General features: G+C 39.0%; 1 protein-coding gene across 5 annotated transcripts in view; it reads left to right on the top strand.

Moving 5' to 3' along the window:
* The window catches only part of C18H12orf50 (chromosome 18 C12orf50 homolog), a 34274-nt gene extending 19451 nt beyond the window's left edge, over positions 1-14823 (top strand). For 2 of the 5 annotated variants that reach the window (XM_037196792.1, XM_037196790.1), the window contains exons 8-13: positions 6621-6725; positions 7889-8008; positions 9362-9466; positions 9732-9935; positions 11681-11773; positions 14580-14619. In XM_037196792.1, the coding sequence (XP_037052687.1) occupies positions 6621-6725; positions 7889-8008; positions 9362-9466; positions 9732-9935; positions 11681-11773; positions 14580-14605 (653 nt within the window). In that variant the 3' untranslated portion in view covers positions 14606-14619. Of the gene's footprint in view, positions 1-6620; positions 6726-7888; positions 8009-9361; positions 9467-9731; positions 9936-11680; positions 11774-14579 lie in introns of all 5 variants that reach the window. The other 3 variants (XM_028889974.2, XM_028889976.2, XM_037196791.1) reach the window with 3 other exon arrangements.
* The last annotated feature ends 3300 nt before the right edge of the window (positions 14824-18123 follow it).

Below are 18123 nucleotides of genomic sequence, written 5' to 3'. Positions count from 1 at the left end.
CACACACACACACACACACACACACACACACACACACACACGAGAGGGGTGGGGTGGGGAGAAAGGATTCCCATTATTCCCAGCAGCTGTAAAGACAGCATGAACATTGAATGAGCAAATATTAAACTGTCTATGTTTTTGCAGAGAAAATGGAGTCTGGAAGCATTAGGTGACTCTGCTCAGGCTGTGTCACTTGGCAGGTGCCAGTGTTAGGATTCAGATCCCTTGCAGCTTCCCTTGCATTAAAGAGATGGCACAATGCTGCGTTGTCCTCCTGAAAGTCCCATCCTGTGGCCATCTCTGCATGAAAACACAAGCAGGAATGCTGAGCATATCACCTCGTTGGGGGAATGTGTGCAGCTGAGAATTCTAATTTCTCACCACTCTGTGTGTTTTTTAAAAGTACCAGCAGTGCCAACAATAGACATCGTTTCTACCTTGTGGCTCTTCTGTTGGCTAGCTTGTGATATCTCATTTTAATTCACATTTCCCTGATGACTAATGACACTGAACACATTTTCAGCAGCTTATTGTCTACCTTGACTTCTCTTTTTGTCAGGTTCTATCTTGATACCACTTAAAGTTCACTTTTTATTATGAGTTACTCTAGAGACAACTGGATCCTTCCTGCTGACCCAAAGGCTGTCTTGCTAATGCTTCCTCTTTGCCTCCCCTCACGCCTTTAAATAAAATCCTACCTTCTCTCTGTCTGAGCTTTTAAAGAATTCCCCACCATTTTGGGGGGGTGGGTTAATAGTCATGTTACTATTTTTTTCTTCCTTGCTGTTTTACAATACTTAGATCAGTTTCAATTTCCTCTGGTTTTGATAAACATTTGAGTTTTTGAGTACACCTTTTCAGTTTTAATTAGATGCTGGACATTGCAAGTGAAATACTACAGAATGTCTGGCTGAAGTTGTTTTCCCATGGAGAAGCTTCTCTGTGGGCAGCAAGGGCACCCGCTGTGAGGTGTGACTTTGAGGCTCTATGTACTGAAAGGGACATGATAGGTGATATATTGTTTGTCCTGTCTTTCAAGTTACAGTGGCCATTCCAAAGACAAGACAGTCACACTAAGGCACAGTCTTTCTGGCTTTCAACTGAGAGCTTGCTTGGTTTAGTCATTAAGATCTCTCTACCCTAGGAAGGCTTAAACTCCAGATTTTGCCTTGCAAGCAGTGCACAGCTGTCGAAACCTCTGAAGAGGGTTGGAGACTCTCAAGGCTATTTTTTCAATGATACTTTTTATTGTTTGAGGGTTCCATAATACATACAATGTCTTTTTATAAAACCTACCCTGATTTACTCCTTGCTAGTTCCTTTACGTTTGCCCAGACCACACTTTTCATCCTAGCTTCGTGTGTCCTTCCTGAAAACTCGCCGAGTCCACTTGGTCTGCTTGAATGTGCATGGGTGCAGGACTGTCTCTTGGAACATAGGTAGTAGCGTCTCTTGGATCACATCCCTGAAGAAAATTCACTCCCTGTACCTCAACTGCTTTCACTTTGCAATAGCTCCTCAGTGAGGGGTAGGACTTCATGAGCCCCTCTCTCATCCATGCTGGGATCTTGGTACAGGCTTTGGGCATGCAGTCACAGCTTCTGTGAGTGTGAGTGTGTGTGTGTGTGTGTGTGTGTGTGTGTGTGTGTGTGTGTGTGTGTATGTGTGTGTGTGTGCCCAATGGTGCTGCCATGTCAGGCAAATATTGTTTTACTGCAGACATCCACAACCTCTTCCTTTCACAATTGTGCTTCCTGCTTTCACATGATTGTCGCTGAGCCTTGGGTTGAGGGAGTATAATACAGATATCACATTCAGAGCTGAGCACTCTACCATCTCTTATTTTTTTCCCATGTCAACTACTTTTGAGTCTCTGTATTAATCTCCATCTACTGAAACACACACACACACACACACACACACACACACACACACACACACACACACACACAGAGTTTATGACTTTACCCATTAGCAGAGGAATAGGACTAGGTTCTCCACTAAGGCCTATGACCCAGCCAACCATGGTTTGGGGCCCTGTTAACTGTACAAGGCATGCGTTTTGTGTTATGGAGTGCTCTTTAAATCTGATGAGAAAGTGGTTAGCTACTCCCATACCATCTGTGCCACCATTTCACCAGTGGGCAAGCCTTGCCAGGCAAACCTTCGCAGTGTATAGGGCTTACAGCTTGGTAAGACTAATGATACTTTTCTTCCCTTGTAGTGTACAAAGCACCAACCCCCAGCACTGTGAAAGCTAGACAACATAAGCTTAATTTCTTAATGTCTTATGATCTTTAGCAATAGGATCTTACATCAAGTTCTGGGGCGGGGCGGGGGGGGGGGGCGGTAACCAAGACCTATTGCCAACAATGTTTTGGGAGGATCAGTGATGTCTCATAGACCTACAACTCATAAAGAGGGGACCCATCCCTGGCATTGAACTTTTTATTTGATAATTTATACATTATCCTCTAGCTATGTGGTAGCTCCGTTTAAATACTTTTTACATATGTATGTATGTATGTATGTGTATAAGTAAATATTTTATGAAGCTTATTCATTAATTCATCTCTATATAGCTTTTTCAAAGGTCTTTAATGTTATTTATTCCTCCTCACCTTCATTCCTCTACCCTGCCCTCCATTTCCTACCAAATTTAACTCTTCCTGTTCCATTGTGCTCCTTTTCCCTTTCAAAACATTTAAGTTCCAGTTCCAACCACCTTCCCTTGAAATCGACTTCCCACTGTCTCTTACTGGTCATGTGACTTCTTTGAGTACTCAAATTTAAGATACAGGTCTAAATGTCCAAATCTGTGAGGGTAAGCATGACATGCTTGTCTTTTGGGAGTGTGACCTACCTCCCTTAGAATGATTATTTCCAGCTCGGTCCATTTACCTGGGGATTTCTTTTGTTTTCAGCTTAATAATACTCCAATACATATACCTACAACATTTTCACACATGATCCATTAATTCATTTGTGGCTATTTTCATTTGCATTGTGAATAGAGCAGCTATGAGCACTGATGAGCAAGTACCTATGGAGCAATATAGTGAGTATATGGGGTATATTCCCAGTGATAGTATAGATGAATCGTGTAGTAGAGCTATTTCTAGCTTTGGTGAGAAACATCCATAACGATTTTCAGAGTAGCTGCACCATTTTGGAAGGCACCTGTGTTAACCACTATACAACAACTAGTATAGCTGCACCGTTTTGTACTTCCCCCACCCATGGACAAATGTTCCATTTCCCCCACATCCACACCGTCCTTGATCACAGTTTGCTTTTGTGATGGTAGCCTCTCTGAAGATGTTATGATTCTAGGTTTCTAGATTCTCGCTTAATAGACATCAAGTGAGTGAGTTAGAAATCCAGGTTTGTATCTAGTGAAGGAGACTTCTGTGGTGGGTCTTCCTCTTTTGGATTTCCCTCTCAGGTTCAGACTTTCTACACGGGCTCAAAATGTAAACTCTTTCTTTATAGGCTAGTTGACAGGTGATGCCTTGTTGGAATGAATCGGAAATACTGTCAGGAGAGTTGTGATGACTGTGGTACTTCATTCCTTAGACAAAAGTCAGGAGACTGTAGACACAATGTATTCTTGTGTGCCTCCACTCTTCTTACCCGTTGTGCGGCTGAGCATGGGGGTGCTGACTGGTCAGTTAATTTTGAGTATTTTATGTCTATTTTTTTTTTTTTGGCAGAAAAAGTATTCCAGTACAAGCTGTAGCAGAAATAAGAATTCCTTCTGAAATTTTTATTATTTGTTTTACGTAAACTTCATGAGGCCAGAAAAGGATATAATTACTATGGCTAAATGAAAACAAAATGACTGGTAGACATACATCATCAAATACCTGAAGGATATATTATTACATATTTACATGCATTTAATGACCAGGTGAATAGAGGCATGTTTACTGAATTTAATGATTCTGGAAATCAATGTATTGAACATGGAAGCTATCCCTAACTAGATAGCAAATAGTGTTTTTACATCTAGACGTGAATAATAGGTAGAATTTTTTTTTTCAAATGGGGGAAAAACTTCACATATGATATAATTTGTGAGAGGAGCCTTTTTTTTTTACCCATTATGTTTCAAAATGATTCAGTAATGTGTTCTTACTGCTAAACTATGGTAAACATGCACTGAACTAGTAGTCAAAGTTGTAGTAGGAGAAAGAGTATAGGGAGATGATAAAATTTGATAAGTCATTTAAAATACTCAAGAGAGGCTCTGCTACACAGAAAAGTGCTCCATATCTGTCAGCTATTATTATATCATCATTACTGTGTCTAATTTTTTAAATTTAACTAGTTATTTTTATTTAAAAGTTTTTGAAAATTTCACGTGAGTACTGCATTTTCCATTCTCCCATTTCCTCCTCTGTGTCCCCTCACTCCTTCACAAGCCCATGACTTATTTTTCTTTACTATCATTTTACACACACAAACACACGTATGTAGGTGTGTATGTATAAATACAGCCAGCAGACTCTACTTCCTGTTGCTCCTATGTACATATGTTTATGGCTGACCTCTTGGAATTAGATAACCTACCAGAGGCCTCATCTTGGAGAAGACCGAGTCTCCCTCTCTTAGCAGCAATTAATCACCTGTAGCTCTTCATCTAGAGGGGGAGCCTTGTAAGATTTTCCCCATCTGTGTTGATGTGACAACTGGTACTGTCAATGTGCAGGATTTATTTCGGCGACCACGTTGTTGATGTTGATGTTTCCTGAGTGAAGTTTCGCTGTCATATATAGAAAATACAGCTAGCAAATATCCTGGTCCTCTGACTCTTTACGTCCCTCTTCCATGATGCCCTCTGAGCCTTAGGTATAAAGGTTATGCTAGAGATAGGTTTGTGGCTGGGGACCCCACTATCAGTTGTTCTCATCATTTTTGCCCAGCATGGCTTTCTGTAATGGTCCCTGTTTGCTGTAAAAAGTTTATTTGATGAGAGGTGAGAGCTGTACTTATTCATGTATAATAAGACTGAGGATGCAGTTAAGAACTATACTGGTCTAGGAAAGTGGAACAAGTAGGTTCCATGACCTCTCCAGGCACAGATAGTTGGCTAGGTTTTCAGTACCAGGCATGAATTCCCTCCTATGAACAGATCTTAAATCCAATTAGATGAATCATCATTCCAAGATATAAGTTACTATCGCACCCCTGGGGACATCTTGTTGTGTGACTTTTTCACAGGTTATTCCATAACTATTTTTTTTTTTTTTTTTGGTTTTTCGAGACAGGGTTTCTCTGTGTAGCTTTGCGCCTTTCCTGGAACTCACTTGGTAGCCCAGGCTGGCCTCGAACTCACAAAGATCCGCCTGCCTCTGCCTCCCAAGTGCTGGGATTAAAGGCGTGCACCACCACCGCCCGGCATAACTATTTTTTTAATGTTCTCTTTATTTTTATTACACTGGGGCTTGAGATATACCTAGAACCTTGTTCCTGCTAGGTGAGAGCTCCTCGACTGAGCTGCATCCTCATCTGAATATTATTTTCAAAGGAGGTTACTAAGGGGTTCAAGAGATGGCTCAGTAGGTAAATTGGTAGGTAAGGATGAGGCCCCAAGTTCCAATCTGCAGAACCTACACAAAGTCATACATGGTATCATGTGAAAGAAATCTTTGTGTGAGTGTGTGTGTGTGTGTGTGTGTGTGTGTGTGTATGTGTATGTATGTGTGTGTGTTTGAGACAGGGTTTCTCTGTGTAGCTTTGGTGCTCTCCTGGACCACACTCTGTAGACCAGGCTGGCCTTGAACTCAGAGAGATCTACTTGGTTCTGCCTCCTGAGTGCTGGGATTAAAGGCGTGTGCCACCACTGCCCGACCTCATGTGTCTGAAATCTAAGTACCTCTATAGCATGATAGGAGCTGTAGACAGGAGAATCCTTGGAAACTGGCGGGTTAGCTAGCCTGACAAATACAACAGTAAACAAGAAACACTATCTCAAACATGGTGGGAGGTGAAGAAGCAGCACCTGAGATTGTCTTTTGATCTGCACTGTAACACACACACACACACACACACACACACACACACACACACAGAAATGCATGCACATGTACATGTATACATAAACACATCACACATACATAGGAAAATGGTTATTTAAAACAGATAATTTTTTCTTAATAAGAATAAATTTCATGGTGAAGGTCCTATAAATCTCATTTGTAGCATTTAAAGCTAGCATATGTATTTATCTTGAAAAAATGTAGAAGATCTTTAAGGAAAACCAAACTGCTTTCATATATCTGGAGTTTTCAAATGAAGGATAAGTTACATTTATTGTGAATATCTCTAAATATTGCTATGTTAGAGGAAAGTTAATTTTGTTGAATATGTGAACTTTCTTGCAATTATCTATATGTCAGTTTACATACTGGCCACTCAAATAATATAGCTAATACACATACACTAGCCTAAGTGTCTCTGTTAGAATGTGTAGAGATATGGGGGGGGGGCAGCATAATCTGAGACATGTTTAAACAAAAGTGGACACCAGAGATATTGTGAAGATCATTCGTGTATTAAAAGGCAGTCATGTGCCTCTTGTTACTATCGCTGTCCCTGACTGTGAAATTTTATTCTAGGAGGTGACTGTTATGCTCCACAGAGGATCATATTTCTTGGAGTGGACGAAAGTGAAGCATTAGCTGAAGTGAAAGAAATCACCTCAAAATGCTCAAATGTCAAAGGTAATGGGTCATGTGATAAAACTGACCCATCTGTAGGTTGGGCAGATAAATTAAATGAACATCTTAGTTGTTATGGAAACCAAATGTAATCAGAAAGGCAATATATTGGAAAGTCCTGAATAGGACACCAGAACCCCAAGGCTCTGAACTGGCTGTGTGCTTAATTGTTTTAAGTTTTATAGCCTGTTTCCTAGTCTGGAAAGTTCGTCTCTTGGACAATGACATTCCAAGGGCTCTTTCAGCTGTAAGGTTATTGGCCTCCTTAAATGGCAATACCAAGACCTTTGAAGTTTTTTTTTTCTTTTTTAGCAACTTAAAACAGAGTGACTGAATCTCCTTAGAAACATTGTTCATGAACGTTTTAAAGAGATCCATTCTTGTAATGACATTACCCATTACACAATAATTGCTAGCAACAATCTGTGAATATTCCAGAGATAAAGTAAATGTCTCCTCTTGAGCCTTGTGCCACTCTATCAGTCTGTAGCTGGGAGTGCTCTGGTGGACAGAAGTGTAGGAAAAGACATTTGTGTCAAGTTATTTAGTGGAAAATTATATGTAAATCTGTCTCATATTCAGAGTTAATTTTTTCCCTAATCAATCAAATAAATTCTTGGGAGAAAAAAAAACCCAGCTATATATTTAATTTGGAGGCTACTAGCTAGCCATGTATGAATACCTAAATTTAATTGTAATTTATAAAGTTCTAAATTCAGTTTTTCAAGTGCACTAGCCCCCACACCAAGTAGTCAATAGACACATAGGAGTACAGGCTATTATGTGAAGCAGCACAGATTTAGAACATTCTCATACTTGTGGATATGGATAGCCCCTCTGCCCAGCACAGGTCAAATGAACATGGTCCCGTTGATGAAGTGTCTTGAGAACTTAAATGGGCTTATTCCCTGTAAAATATACCATCTACTTAAAATTTTCACGGGGATGCTAAAACACAGAAATCTCTCGTGTGCATTTCCATTTGTGCATGGAAATGATAGCTATAGTTTGAGTTTTTAAAGTTTTATCAGTACTTGAGAGACAGTGTGTCAGTGAGTTGATTTTAACCAGGCTTTCTAGAAAATGACACACATACGTAGCAGGTGTGCCCATCTGAAGTGTTTCTTTTACTAATATCGACGTTTTATTTTCTTCATTTGCTTTAGAAGAGAGTAAGGACAGTCTACACCCAAAGCGCCCCCTAACTACTCACCTAGTCCCTACCACACATATATTAAATGCTACTGAGAACATCAGGATGAAGTACAGAGAGAACCCATCTTCAAGTAAGACAGTGCTTCTATCACTTTTAGACCTTGAATTTGTCTGTCTTATTATGGACACATTTTTTTTATTTGCAAGAGAATTTGAAACGGAAAGAAAACGAAAAAGTGTGCTTTGAAAAATCTGCCTTTTGAAGTAGTAAATAATATTTTTCTTCTAAGTCCAGAGTGCAGATTGTGATATAGGTCCCGGTCAATTATACCCACTAGTTTAAGGTACATGTTCATGTAATAGTAAACTGCCTGCGCAGAAAGTCATTACCACAGCACGTTCGTTTTTGACCATCGTGGAACACATTGGCAGCTTTGTAATTATTATGGATCATTTTTCTCAATCTGGCTTCTCCTGGGCATCGGTGCTTTGAGCTGGTACTTTGATGGATTCTGCTTCGTCCCTTCTCTCCTTCCGCCTGATCCTTGTGTCATTTGCTGAACTCCTGTTACTATTCTTGGTTCTCAGACACTGAAGGAGAGAAGAACCACAATAACTTCCGGAAGGAAACTCATGTTAATAGTACTTGTTATAACTTTGGCTGGTGGCATCTTAGGTGTGGGAGTTTGGGAGTGATGTATAGGGAGGAGGCAAAGATTCTGAGGGCTGAAAGCTTAAACTAAGGCAAACACAGATTTATTAGCCTACTAGTGGAAGGTTACTCTAATCTGTACACTGATACTTGTTTTCCCTTGTAGTCCTTTGTGATTAGCAGAATGCCTCTACAAAATTGGTTTAGGAATCTCTGAAAAACATTCCTTAGGAAGCCTCGAGAAACTGAGAATGTATGTAGAAATTTTTGATATGAGTGTCTCCACATAACGTGAGACAAGCATGACTAGAAGCCTCTACCTTCTTTCTTCTAGTCAGCTCTGCTCTACCAGACTGAATAGTCAGTCTCGTAACACTTTAAAAAAGATCTGGAGAAATTCAATAAAAGTGCTTCAGGTATTAACCCAACTCATTAAGGAATAGTAGTTTGGGCTTAAAAAGTACAAAAAGATTCATTTTGAAGATAATAATGACGACCTTAGAATAGCATTATGTGCCGATTTGTAATTATGATTGGAGTGCACTTTTGTGCTATTTTAAGGAGCCCACGCATTCCTTTGGAGAACAATAAAACGTTTTTTAAAGGAAAGCAACTTATCGAAGGTTTTTTTTTTTTTTCTCTCATTAATGTATTTCCAAGGGGGATTTCTTTTTGACACGTAAAAACCAGCCACTCTTTGTTCTAAAAACTAGTTTTAGAGTGGCACACTTTTGCTTGATGTGAGAATGCACAGATAGGTAATTATCACCTCAGTAATTTTCAGATAAAAGCATCTCTCTTAAAAACTGTAAAAATTTGTATCTCCTCCAAGTGAATGATGTCCAGCCAGTGAGGAAGCCTCATTTTAAAGGTGTGAAGAAAAGAAAATGGATTTATGATGAACCAAAGAACTTTCCTGGCCCTGGAATGCGGAGAGGTAGAATATCTAAGTGTTTGGTATTTCTAATCATAATTTTCACAGAGATTAAAAATCAAATCTTTCCCACTCCAAGGAAAATTATTGCTGTATAACTTCAAGTCTACTTTAAAGAGTACCCCGGCTCTTCTCTGAAATGCTGTTCTTTAGCTTAAATTTTCTTTTATTTTACCACCTCATGCTTCATGTACTGTGTATTTTTTTTCTTTTTTTGAATGTGAGTCTGGCTTGTTTCATCCCTCATCTCTACTCTCTTGATTTACAGCAGTACACACCCCAAATCCCAAACATAAAATGAGTTACCATCATCATAATAAAAACCGAAATGCTGAGAACACCTCCTACGTGCATGTCCAAAGAGACGCAGTAAGAACGGTCACACTGAACACCCCTCCCCGAAGCAGGCCCACAGCTGGGTCCTACAACAAAACTGATGTCAACAAGGAGCCCAAACTCAACCTCTGCCCAGGTGAGGTTCTTTATTGATGTGGTTCACTATTGACGGATGCACTTTGCCTTAGTGTAGGATTTCCCCCCAATGGAAACCCGAAAGTCACTTCTTCCTCTGGCTGCTTTTACTGGACCAGCATCATTGTAACGTCTGCGTGCATGATTTAAAGGAGTGGAAGAACCCTCATGCTGGGTGCTGAGGAGGTGACACCGTACCTCCTTAGAGATTCGCCTCCATGTACTGCACTTTGTTCACCCTGGGCAGTTTTATTTCTCTAGGGAGGATTCTTTTTACGTGGTTGACATTTTCTTGTTCCACTAAATGCACTGTTCAATTATTACTGTCAGATGACCACCCTGTCTTTTCTTGAGGACATCCTGATTACTTTCCAAAAGGGTTAGTGTGAGGGTTAACAGCAATATTTCTGACAACCTCTCCTCCCTCCCACGGTGCCCTTCTAAATCACTTCATCATGTCATAGGCAAAGGCATGGTGTATGTCAGGAAGTACAAGGCCACAGGAGAGAATTTCTTTTTCTTCCCGCTCAAGATGAATTGTGCTCATTCGAAGCTGGGTTTCAGTTCTCTTGACTTAACAAAACATCATTCAGTTCTCTGTAATTTACATTGTAGCTTTGTATTACATTGTACCTTGTGTAGTTTGTGAATTCCACTTCTCCAGAACTTTTGGAAACTTTTAACAACTTAAGTAGATGTTTCACTTTAGTTGTTCGTTTTAGACTATAATGGTGTATGGATGTGTATAAGCAAAAAGTATGCACTCAGAAGAAACTGATTTTAATTGTATTGCTATAGCATTATGCTGTTTATTCCTTTTGCTGTAATACTGGCATGGCTATGAAAACTATAATGCATACTAGCACAGTGCATTGCCTAAGTCTAGACTTGTGTGAACTGAATGTGCCACCCACTATTCTGGACTCTGCTGTACCTCATTCATGCAAATATCAACACACAAAAATGACACAAAAAAGAAAATTCTTGATATTATTATGAGTCACACTCTGGGAACTATAGATGTGTGGTAATAATCCTGAGAACACAAATATAACAATGTTAGGGAGTAGATAAAATCATGTCTTTATAGACAACTTATTCTGTGTGTGTGTGTGTGTGTGTGTGTGTGTGTGTGTGTATGCCTGCTCTTGCTTCCTGAGGCCTCAAGTTCATGATTTCAGTGGTCACTGTTTTTACAGAGGGCACTTTCTGGAGGCAAAAGTAACTTTGTAATGTTGTCTTTAAAATAAAATTAAAAATATATTTACAAAGTAGGTTCTGTATTGTCTGAAATGTTAATTTTCTTTATTTTTTTGAGATTGTATAATGTAATTATATCATCTCTCCCTTCCCTTTCCTCCTTCCAAGGCCTCCCACAAACCCTTCTTTGCTCTCTTTTAAGTTTATGGCCTCTCCAAACATTAGTAGGACAGTGTGTTAAGTCACAGAAGAAAGGTCATGAAATACTGTATCCAGACATTGTTCTGTCTTCTAGATTAGCCTCATGGGATAGAGCCTTATTTGAGGAAATGAACAGTAAATTAAGAGATTTGTAACCATGCTTGCTGATCACTTAAGTGGGCTTAATAAACCCACTTGTATCCCTGTTGCCTTAGTTTTCAAATGGTAGAGGAAACACGTGGAGGATAATTCTTACTGCTGAGATATTTATAGCTTTAGAATGCTCTTGGAATATAGTTGTTTGAATTCAGCAATATTTGCTAGTAGTCTTTTTTATTTTCTCAGATAAACATATGTCAACATCATATAATGGTTCAGCCTGGCGAAGAAGAATTCCTTTTTCAAAAACATATTCAAAAACGGAAAAAATATATCCAGGTAAATACCCACTGGAGACTTTAATGTGCCATGTAGTCCTGGAAATAAATGACAAGTTCTTAAATCAAGAGAGATTTTAAAACATTTAAAATAAAAAAATTCAAGATCATTTAACTACATATGAGACCTGGGGAGTTAATAGTCCCCCAGTACAGTGACAAGTTAATATTACTTTATTTCATGGTGTTCAGGTTTACCTATTTATGTGTTATCAGAAAACCATTTGATATTGTTTTTTTCCTATCCATCAAACAAAGTAATTGTAATAATTACATATGCTAAACTACTCTTTGCTATAATACAGTGCAAATATTTTGCACAAATAAGATATTCTCTCTTGCTGTATTTACCTTAGACAGATGTAGGCTGGTATAGGCCAGCAGTCCATGAATTTGATCGCCAAGGAGGTATCAAGTGATTGTATTCTCCCACTTGTTATACATTATACTCACTGAGGGAACAGGAATGTTGGGAATCTCAGATTAGACATTTGTTAGGGATCCTAACCACAGACAGATCTTTGCTTAGAAATTAGTTACAGTGAATACAAAGTACTCCTCAGACAATTGAATCGTTCAGAACAAATAATTCAGATAGGGACCTTGTATTATATCTAAGTGAATATCCTAGTATTTTTAAAATATTCTGATGCCATAAGCTTTTATACCAGGGCTTTCCAGAAGGTTCACATGAAGACTAGCTATTTTCCTTTTTCCAGAGTAAATAGCTTAGATGACACTTCTTAAAAATCTCATTTCACTTCAACTGTGAGTCAGTACCCAGAATCGGCATACAGTTATATTTTGGAGACAGCTCCTAGTTCCCCTCATTTTCCAAACCAAATTATCCTTCAAGAGAATATTGATATGGTATTATTTAACTGACTGAATTTTCTCTTAACTTGGGCTAGATTGTCATGTGTGATCAAACATAATTTGAAAGGGAACAGAGGAGAGAGAAAACGAAAGTAATGATACAATGAAAATCCTTGAAGGAACTCGGCATTTCTAAGTCACAGCTTTTCTTGCTATGGTTTTTGTCTGAAAGGGACGTATTTGGAATGTTAAGGATGTGCTCTGTGCCCTAATACTGTCATAATTGTTGATTTTGTACCCCAGTGGCTCCCTCCCCCAAACCAAATTGTTGGACAGCAGCAGGAGAAATATTTGGGGTATGGAAAAGTCCTTCAGAATGTGAGCGTGTACCACCTATGTGTAGTACAGAATCCAAGCATCCATGTCGGGCTACATTGTACTTCTCAGGTTCCGGGCATGGAGAAAAGCTCTGAAAAGAATGTCTCAGGGCCATGTGGTTAGGGGAAAGGCAGGCCCCATCTCACATGGGAGGTTGAAAACTGCTTCTTGAGAGTTCTAAGTGTCAAGGATACATAGGAGGGCATTGCACAGTCCTGTGGGAGACAGCCCTTGAAAAACAGAGAGATCACGGTGTGAATGCATGAAGTGTTCTAGCTACAAGTGAGGGGATGAACTTCAGAAAGATATGTTTGTTGCTGAACTCCACTGGGGTGAGCGTGGCACTGAGCTATGATCTCAACAGATGGCCTCTGACAGAGACGTAAGTAGATACCAGCCCAGCATCCAGGGAGCAAAACTTTGTTCATGAAAGAATGATCTGAGAATCGACTGCAATGCCATCCCCTGGGAGTTCATTAGAAATGTATTATCCCTGCTGTGGCAGGATCCCATCTTACCAACGTGGCCAGGTGACTAGGGTGCACATTAAAGTTTGTGAAACCCTAGGCAGGTTAACTGGCTTAAGACCCAGCTACATTCGGTCTGTGGAAATTATGTATTCTCTCTTTGGCTGCCACATGGCAGCTACCATTCTCCTTGACCCATCCCAGAAATTAGGAACAGCCACACAGAGTCTGGAGTTGGAACAAAACCCCAAGCAAAACCTTTAAATGTGACTGAATTTTGAAATCGAAGTGACTAAGAAATTACCAAATTCAACTGAATTTGTCTACTAAGGTCTATACCTCAGGAAGAATGAGGACTTATATTTAAGGTCTATATATTGTAAAATACTTTATAAAATGAATAATATTTTATAAACTGCATGTATGTTTTCTTACTTGCTTTTGATTGAGGAACTAGTAATGCCCAAATTCATCCTTTCTGGTTGTTGTTGTCATCTTCAGAACGAAAAGAGAAAGATTAGCTTGTGTTTCTTCCCACACATATTCTTGCTAGGGCACAGAACAGCCATTGTGACATTTCCCAGTGGACAGATGGATTGCTGGAGGGAAGAGACAGAAAACACAAGCTGCCACTTGCCCGTTCCTCTGAGGCTCTGGCAGCCAAGACCAAGGAAATGTAAACCGACCCCAGGAGTCTTTTGGGAAAATGTTGCAGGATGCGGTGGAGGAAAGAGCTGGTTGCCTATGAGGATCTGGGACACAAGCTGAAGGGGGCTGGAGATATTCTCATTGCCAGCCTTCCCTTGTGGCTACATGTCCATTCTGATAGGGACATACCAGAGTGACGATGGAAGTGCCTGTCTTCATATCATAGAATGTTCATTCCATTCATTGTGGGTGTCCTCTAAATGTAGACTTGTATGCAGTGTTAATTCAATCTCTCACCAACCTTCTGTCTAAAATGCAACGCTGAAAGAGCATGGAAAAGAAACCTAGGAGACTTGAATGACATTAAAAAAAAAACTTAATAGAACACTAAGCTTGGTTTTGTTTTTGCCTTTAGATTTTATGGTAATTAACAAAAGAAATATGAATTATTGAAGCTCCAAACCAAAATGTAAAATATTTTGTGTGTTTTATTATTAGAGCCAAGAAGAAATGGAAGTAAGTAAACTTGGAGGTTGAGAGAAGAGAAAAAAAATGAGAAAAGAGAAAAATGCCAGCCATCACCTGATTTACAATCAAAAATGAAAATTCAAAGAATGAGATATTCAAGTACTCCATAGTATATAGTGGATAGCCAAGGATGATAAGATGCAAATTCTGAGAATATGATGCAGGGAGAACATTGTGCTCTTGCAAAACTGATAAAATGCAACTTGCAAACAGCTGTCTGTTTATTTATGTATGTCTGGGATTCATTCAATACATTGCCGCAAACATTTAATAAAATTTCAAAGTTTGACAATTAAAATCATTCTTTAATCATAAGCAAGTTAGATTGCACAGAGCGAGAAATACAAGCGTGTTCTGATCTCTGCTGTTTGCGTTAGTCTTTATGGAAAACAATTCCCATTTTCTTTCTTTCCCTAGATCTTCTGCAGAGCTCTCAGCATTAACTCATAAAGCAAACAAAAATTCAACAGAGTCCCAGGCTTGCAGTTGGTGATGAATACCTTGGGGGAATTTTAATATAAATACCCTTTGATGTATGAGAGAGAGAGAGAGACAAAGTGGGTTTATCATGCAGGGAAGTTGCTGAACAGTATCTTTTAATTGGCAACTGCAAAATTTGTCTGCTGAGAGGTGCTACACTCAACACTGGAAAGGGAACATTTTCCTGTCACAAAAACAAAAATTATATGATCATAATGAAGCAAAGGAGATTCTTTTAAAAAATAGTGAACTGATGTAGTTCCCAGAAGGATTACTGAAGTTCCAAGCCTTCAGTAACTCCAGAAGTCCAGACCTAAATGAGATGCCAGGCAGGTGATGTCTCAAGCCTTCCATCACACACTCAGGAGGCAGGGGCAGGCAGATCTTTGAGTTCAAGGTCAACCTGGTTTACAAAGTGTGTTCCACGTCACTCAGGGCCACACAGTGAGACCCTGTCTCAAAAACAAACACAACAAAGTAAGGCCTCACCTGGAAGCTTTTTAAAAATTATTATTATTTCATTTTAGGATCATGGATTTTGAATAATACATTTTAAATTTAATTTTTGAAAACTTACTCAAAATTACCCATTTCCAGTGTGGCTAAAACAAAAATGGGAGTGTTTAGTTTTCAATCTTAAAGATCAATGTAAGGTTTTTTTAAAAAAATGAAACCCTCCAGCATTTGCACTTGTGTACAGGGATAGCTTATATTTGTACAATTCTCTGATTGATTTGCCTCTTAATAGTTAGAGGTGCTGGCATCATTTTTCAAAGTATTTTACTTCAAACATTTTCCATGATACAGTTCCCATTTGTGGAGTGATGCATTTCAGTTCTGTTCTAATGCATTGCATGCACTTACTGTCAATAACAGTGGGTGTATTAATTTTGTTTTTATGAGTAGAGCATAGAGAAATGAAAAGTATGTAGATATGTAGGTGGATGAAGCAGATTTGAGAGGTATGTAAGAAAACAGCTCAACTGAAAGCTGCCTAGTTGGAAACTGATGAGGGGATATTATATACTCAAATTTAACTAACAGGCCCATTTAGTTACAATCAATGAATAATGACTAAATATGCTCTTATATGGATATTAAACTATAATTTTCTAAATAACTCCTAAGTCAAAGATGAAACAATAAAATTGTTACTGTGTTTGGTAATGGATGTTAAAATATCTTAACCAAATTAGTGGAATGCAACTCTCGACAAGCCCAGAAAAGAGGAGTCTATTAAATTGATGATGGGCTCTAAAATTCTACAACATATCCATTGTCAATGATAAGGAGTTCTCCAAGTTGTAGATAAAAACAAAGTTTGCTATCACTGCCTCAGTTTCCTATTTTGCTAAAATTCATAATGGGCAGAGCAAGATGAGAAAAAAATTCCATTAACAGTTGAAATTAAGGGGAATTTTTTATTGTTCTTAAGGATATTATTTTCTATCTAGAAATGCCAAAATACTTAAAAAATATCAGATTTATCCACAGAGGTTAGCAAATTTTTGCATATTAGAGTGACATAAAAAGTCAATTGCCATTTTTTGGTTTTGTTGGTTTTTTTGTGTTGTTTATTTTTGAGATTGTAATTTATTGTAATGCTATTTTTCTCCTTTCTTCCCTCTAAACCCTCCCATATACCCCTTCACTATTCTTCAAATTCATGGGTTCTTTATTTATTAATTATTGTGGCATACATACGTATTTGTATGTACACATATATTCCTAAATAGAAACTGTTCAGTCCATAAAATGTTACTTGTATGTATGTTTTCAGTGCTGACCACTTGGTACTAGACAACCAATTGATGGACCCTTTCCTGGAGAAGCCCAACCCCTCCTGCTCCCATCTTTCCTCAGTTGCTTGTAGATTTTGTGTAGGAAAATCCAGATAGAAGGAATAAGTCCTAGTGATCTGCAGCATAGAAAGGCAGCTAGAGTTCACAATCATGTAGGTTTTGAAGGTATAAGCTGCTGGAAACTTCTAATGTATAGAAATAACTGAGAGCTTGCTAGTTAATTCATCAGGTAAATGTTCTTGCCTCCATGCCTGTTGACTTCAATTCTTACTCAGGGGACCAACTGTTTGAGGGAGAGAATTGACTCTGGAAAGTCGTCCATGATTTGACCGGTGAATGCTGCATTTATTGAAATATCACAATACAGTCCTTTTTTTTTTTTTTTTGGTTTTTCGAGACAGGGTTTCTCTGTGTAGCTTTGCGCCTTTCCTGGAGCTCACTTGGTAGCCCAGGCTGGCCTCGAACTCACATAGATCCGCCTGGCTCTGCCTCAACGCCCGGCTCAATACAGTCCTTTAATATGTGCAGTTGTAAAGTATATGTCTATCGAAGATGATAATTGTCTGTCAACTGACTTGTTAAATACCATACCCGTCAAAATCCTCTGGTTTTTCTCAGGAAACCTCAAACTTATTCTAAAGTAAATACAAAATCCCAGAGTATCCAGTGTTGGTTTTAATAAGCAGTGCTGTTACTGTGTGAGAAAGGTCACAAGGCACGACAAACCTCACTACCAAGAGTTTTATTAGGAGAGGGGAGGGATAGCTCTGTAGAAGATACATGGACAGAGAGAGATAGAGAGATAGAGAGATAGAGAGAGAGAGAGATAGATAGATAGATAGATAGAGAGAGAGAGAGAGAGAGAGAGAGAGAGAGAGAGAGAGAGAGAGGAGAGAAGGAGAAGGAAGAAGAGGAAGGGGAGGGGGTCTGTGTCCTGCTTCTTATGGATTCCCCTGCACATGTGCATATGTGTATATGGGCTTATGGAGCTACACCACACATGGGCAGATTGCATGATCATGCAGCGCATGGATTACGTAGGACGTAAGGCCCTTTACTTGGCTACTGAACTGCACATATGCGGTCATGTAAATGGAGGAGTGGCCAGGAATCCCAACATCCAGAACAGCTTAAGATAATTAATAGCAAAGAAGTTTAAGATATGGGTTTGATCTGAAGAGCAAGAGTGATCTTCAAACTAAAGTTACATTTTAATTTGTTACTGGATATTA

Source organism: Peromyscus leucopus, chromosome 18 (assembly GCF_004664715.2).
Source record: "Peromyscus leucopus breed LL Stock chromosome 18, UCI_PerLeu_2.1, whole genome shotgun sequence".
Lineage (NCBI taxonomy): Eukaryota > Metazoa > Chordata > Mammalia > Rodentia > Cricetidae > Peromyscus > Peromyscus leucopus.
This window is presented reverse-complemented; position numbering and strand designations above follow the sequence as displayed.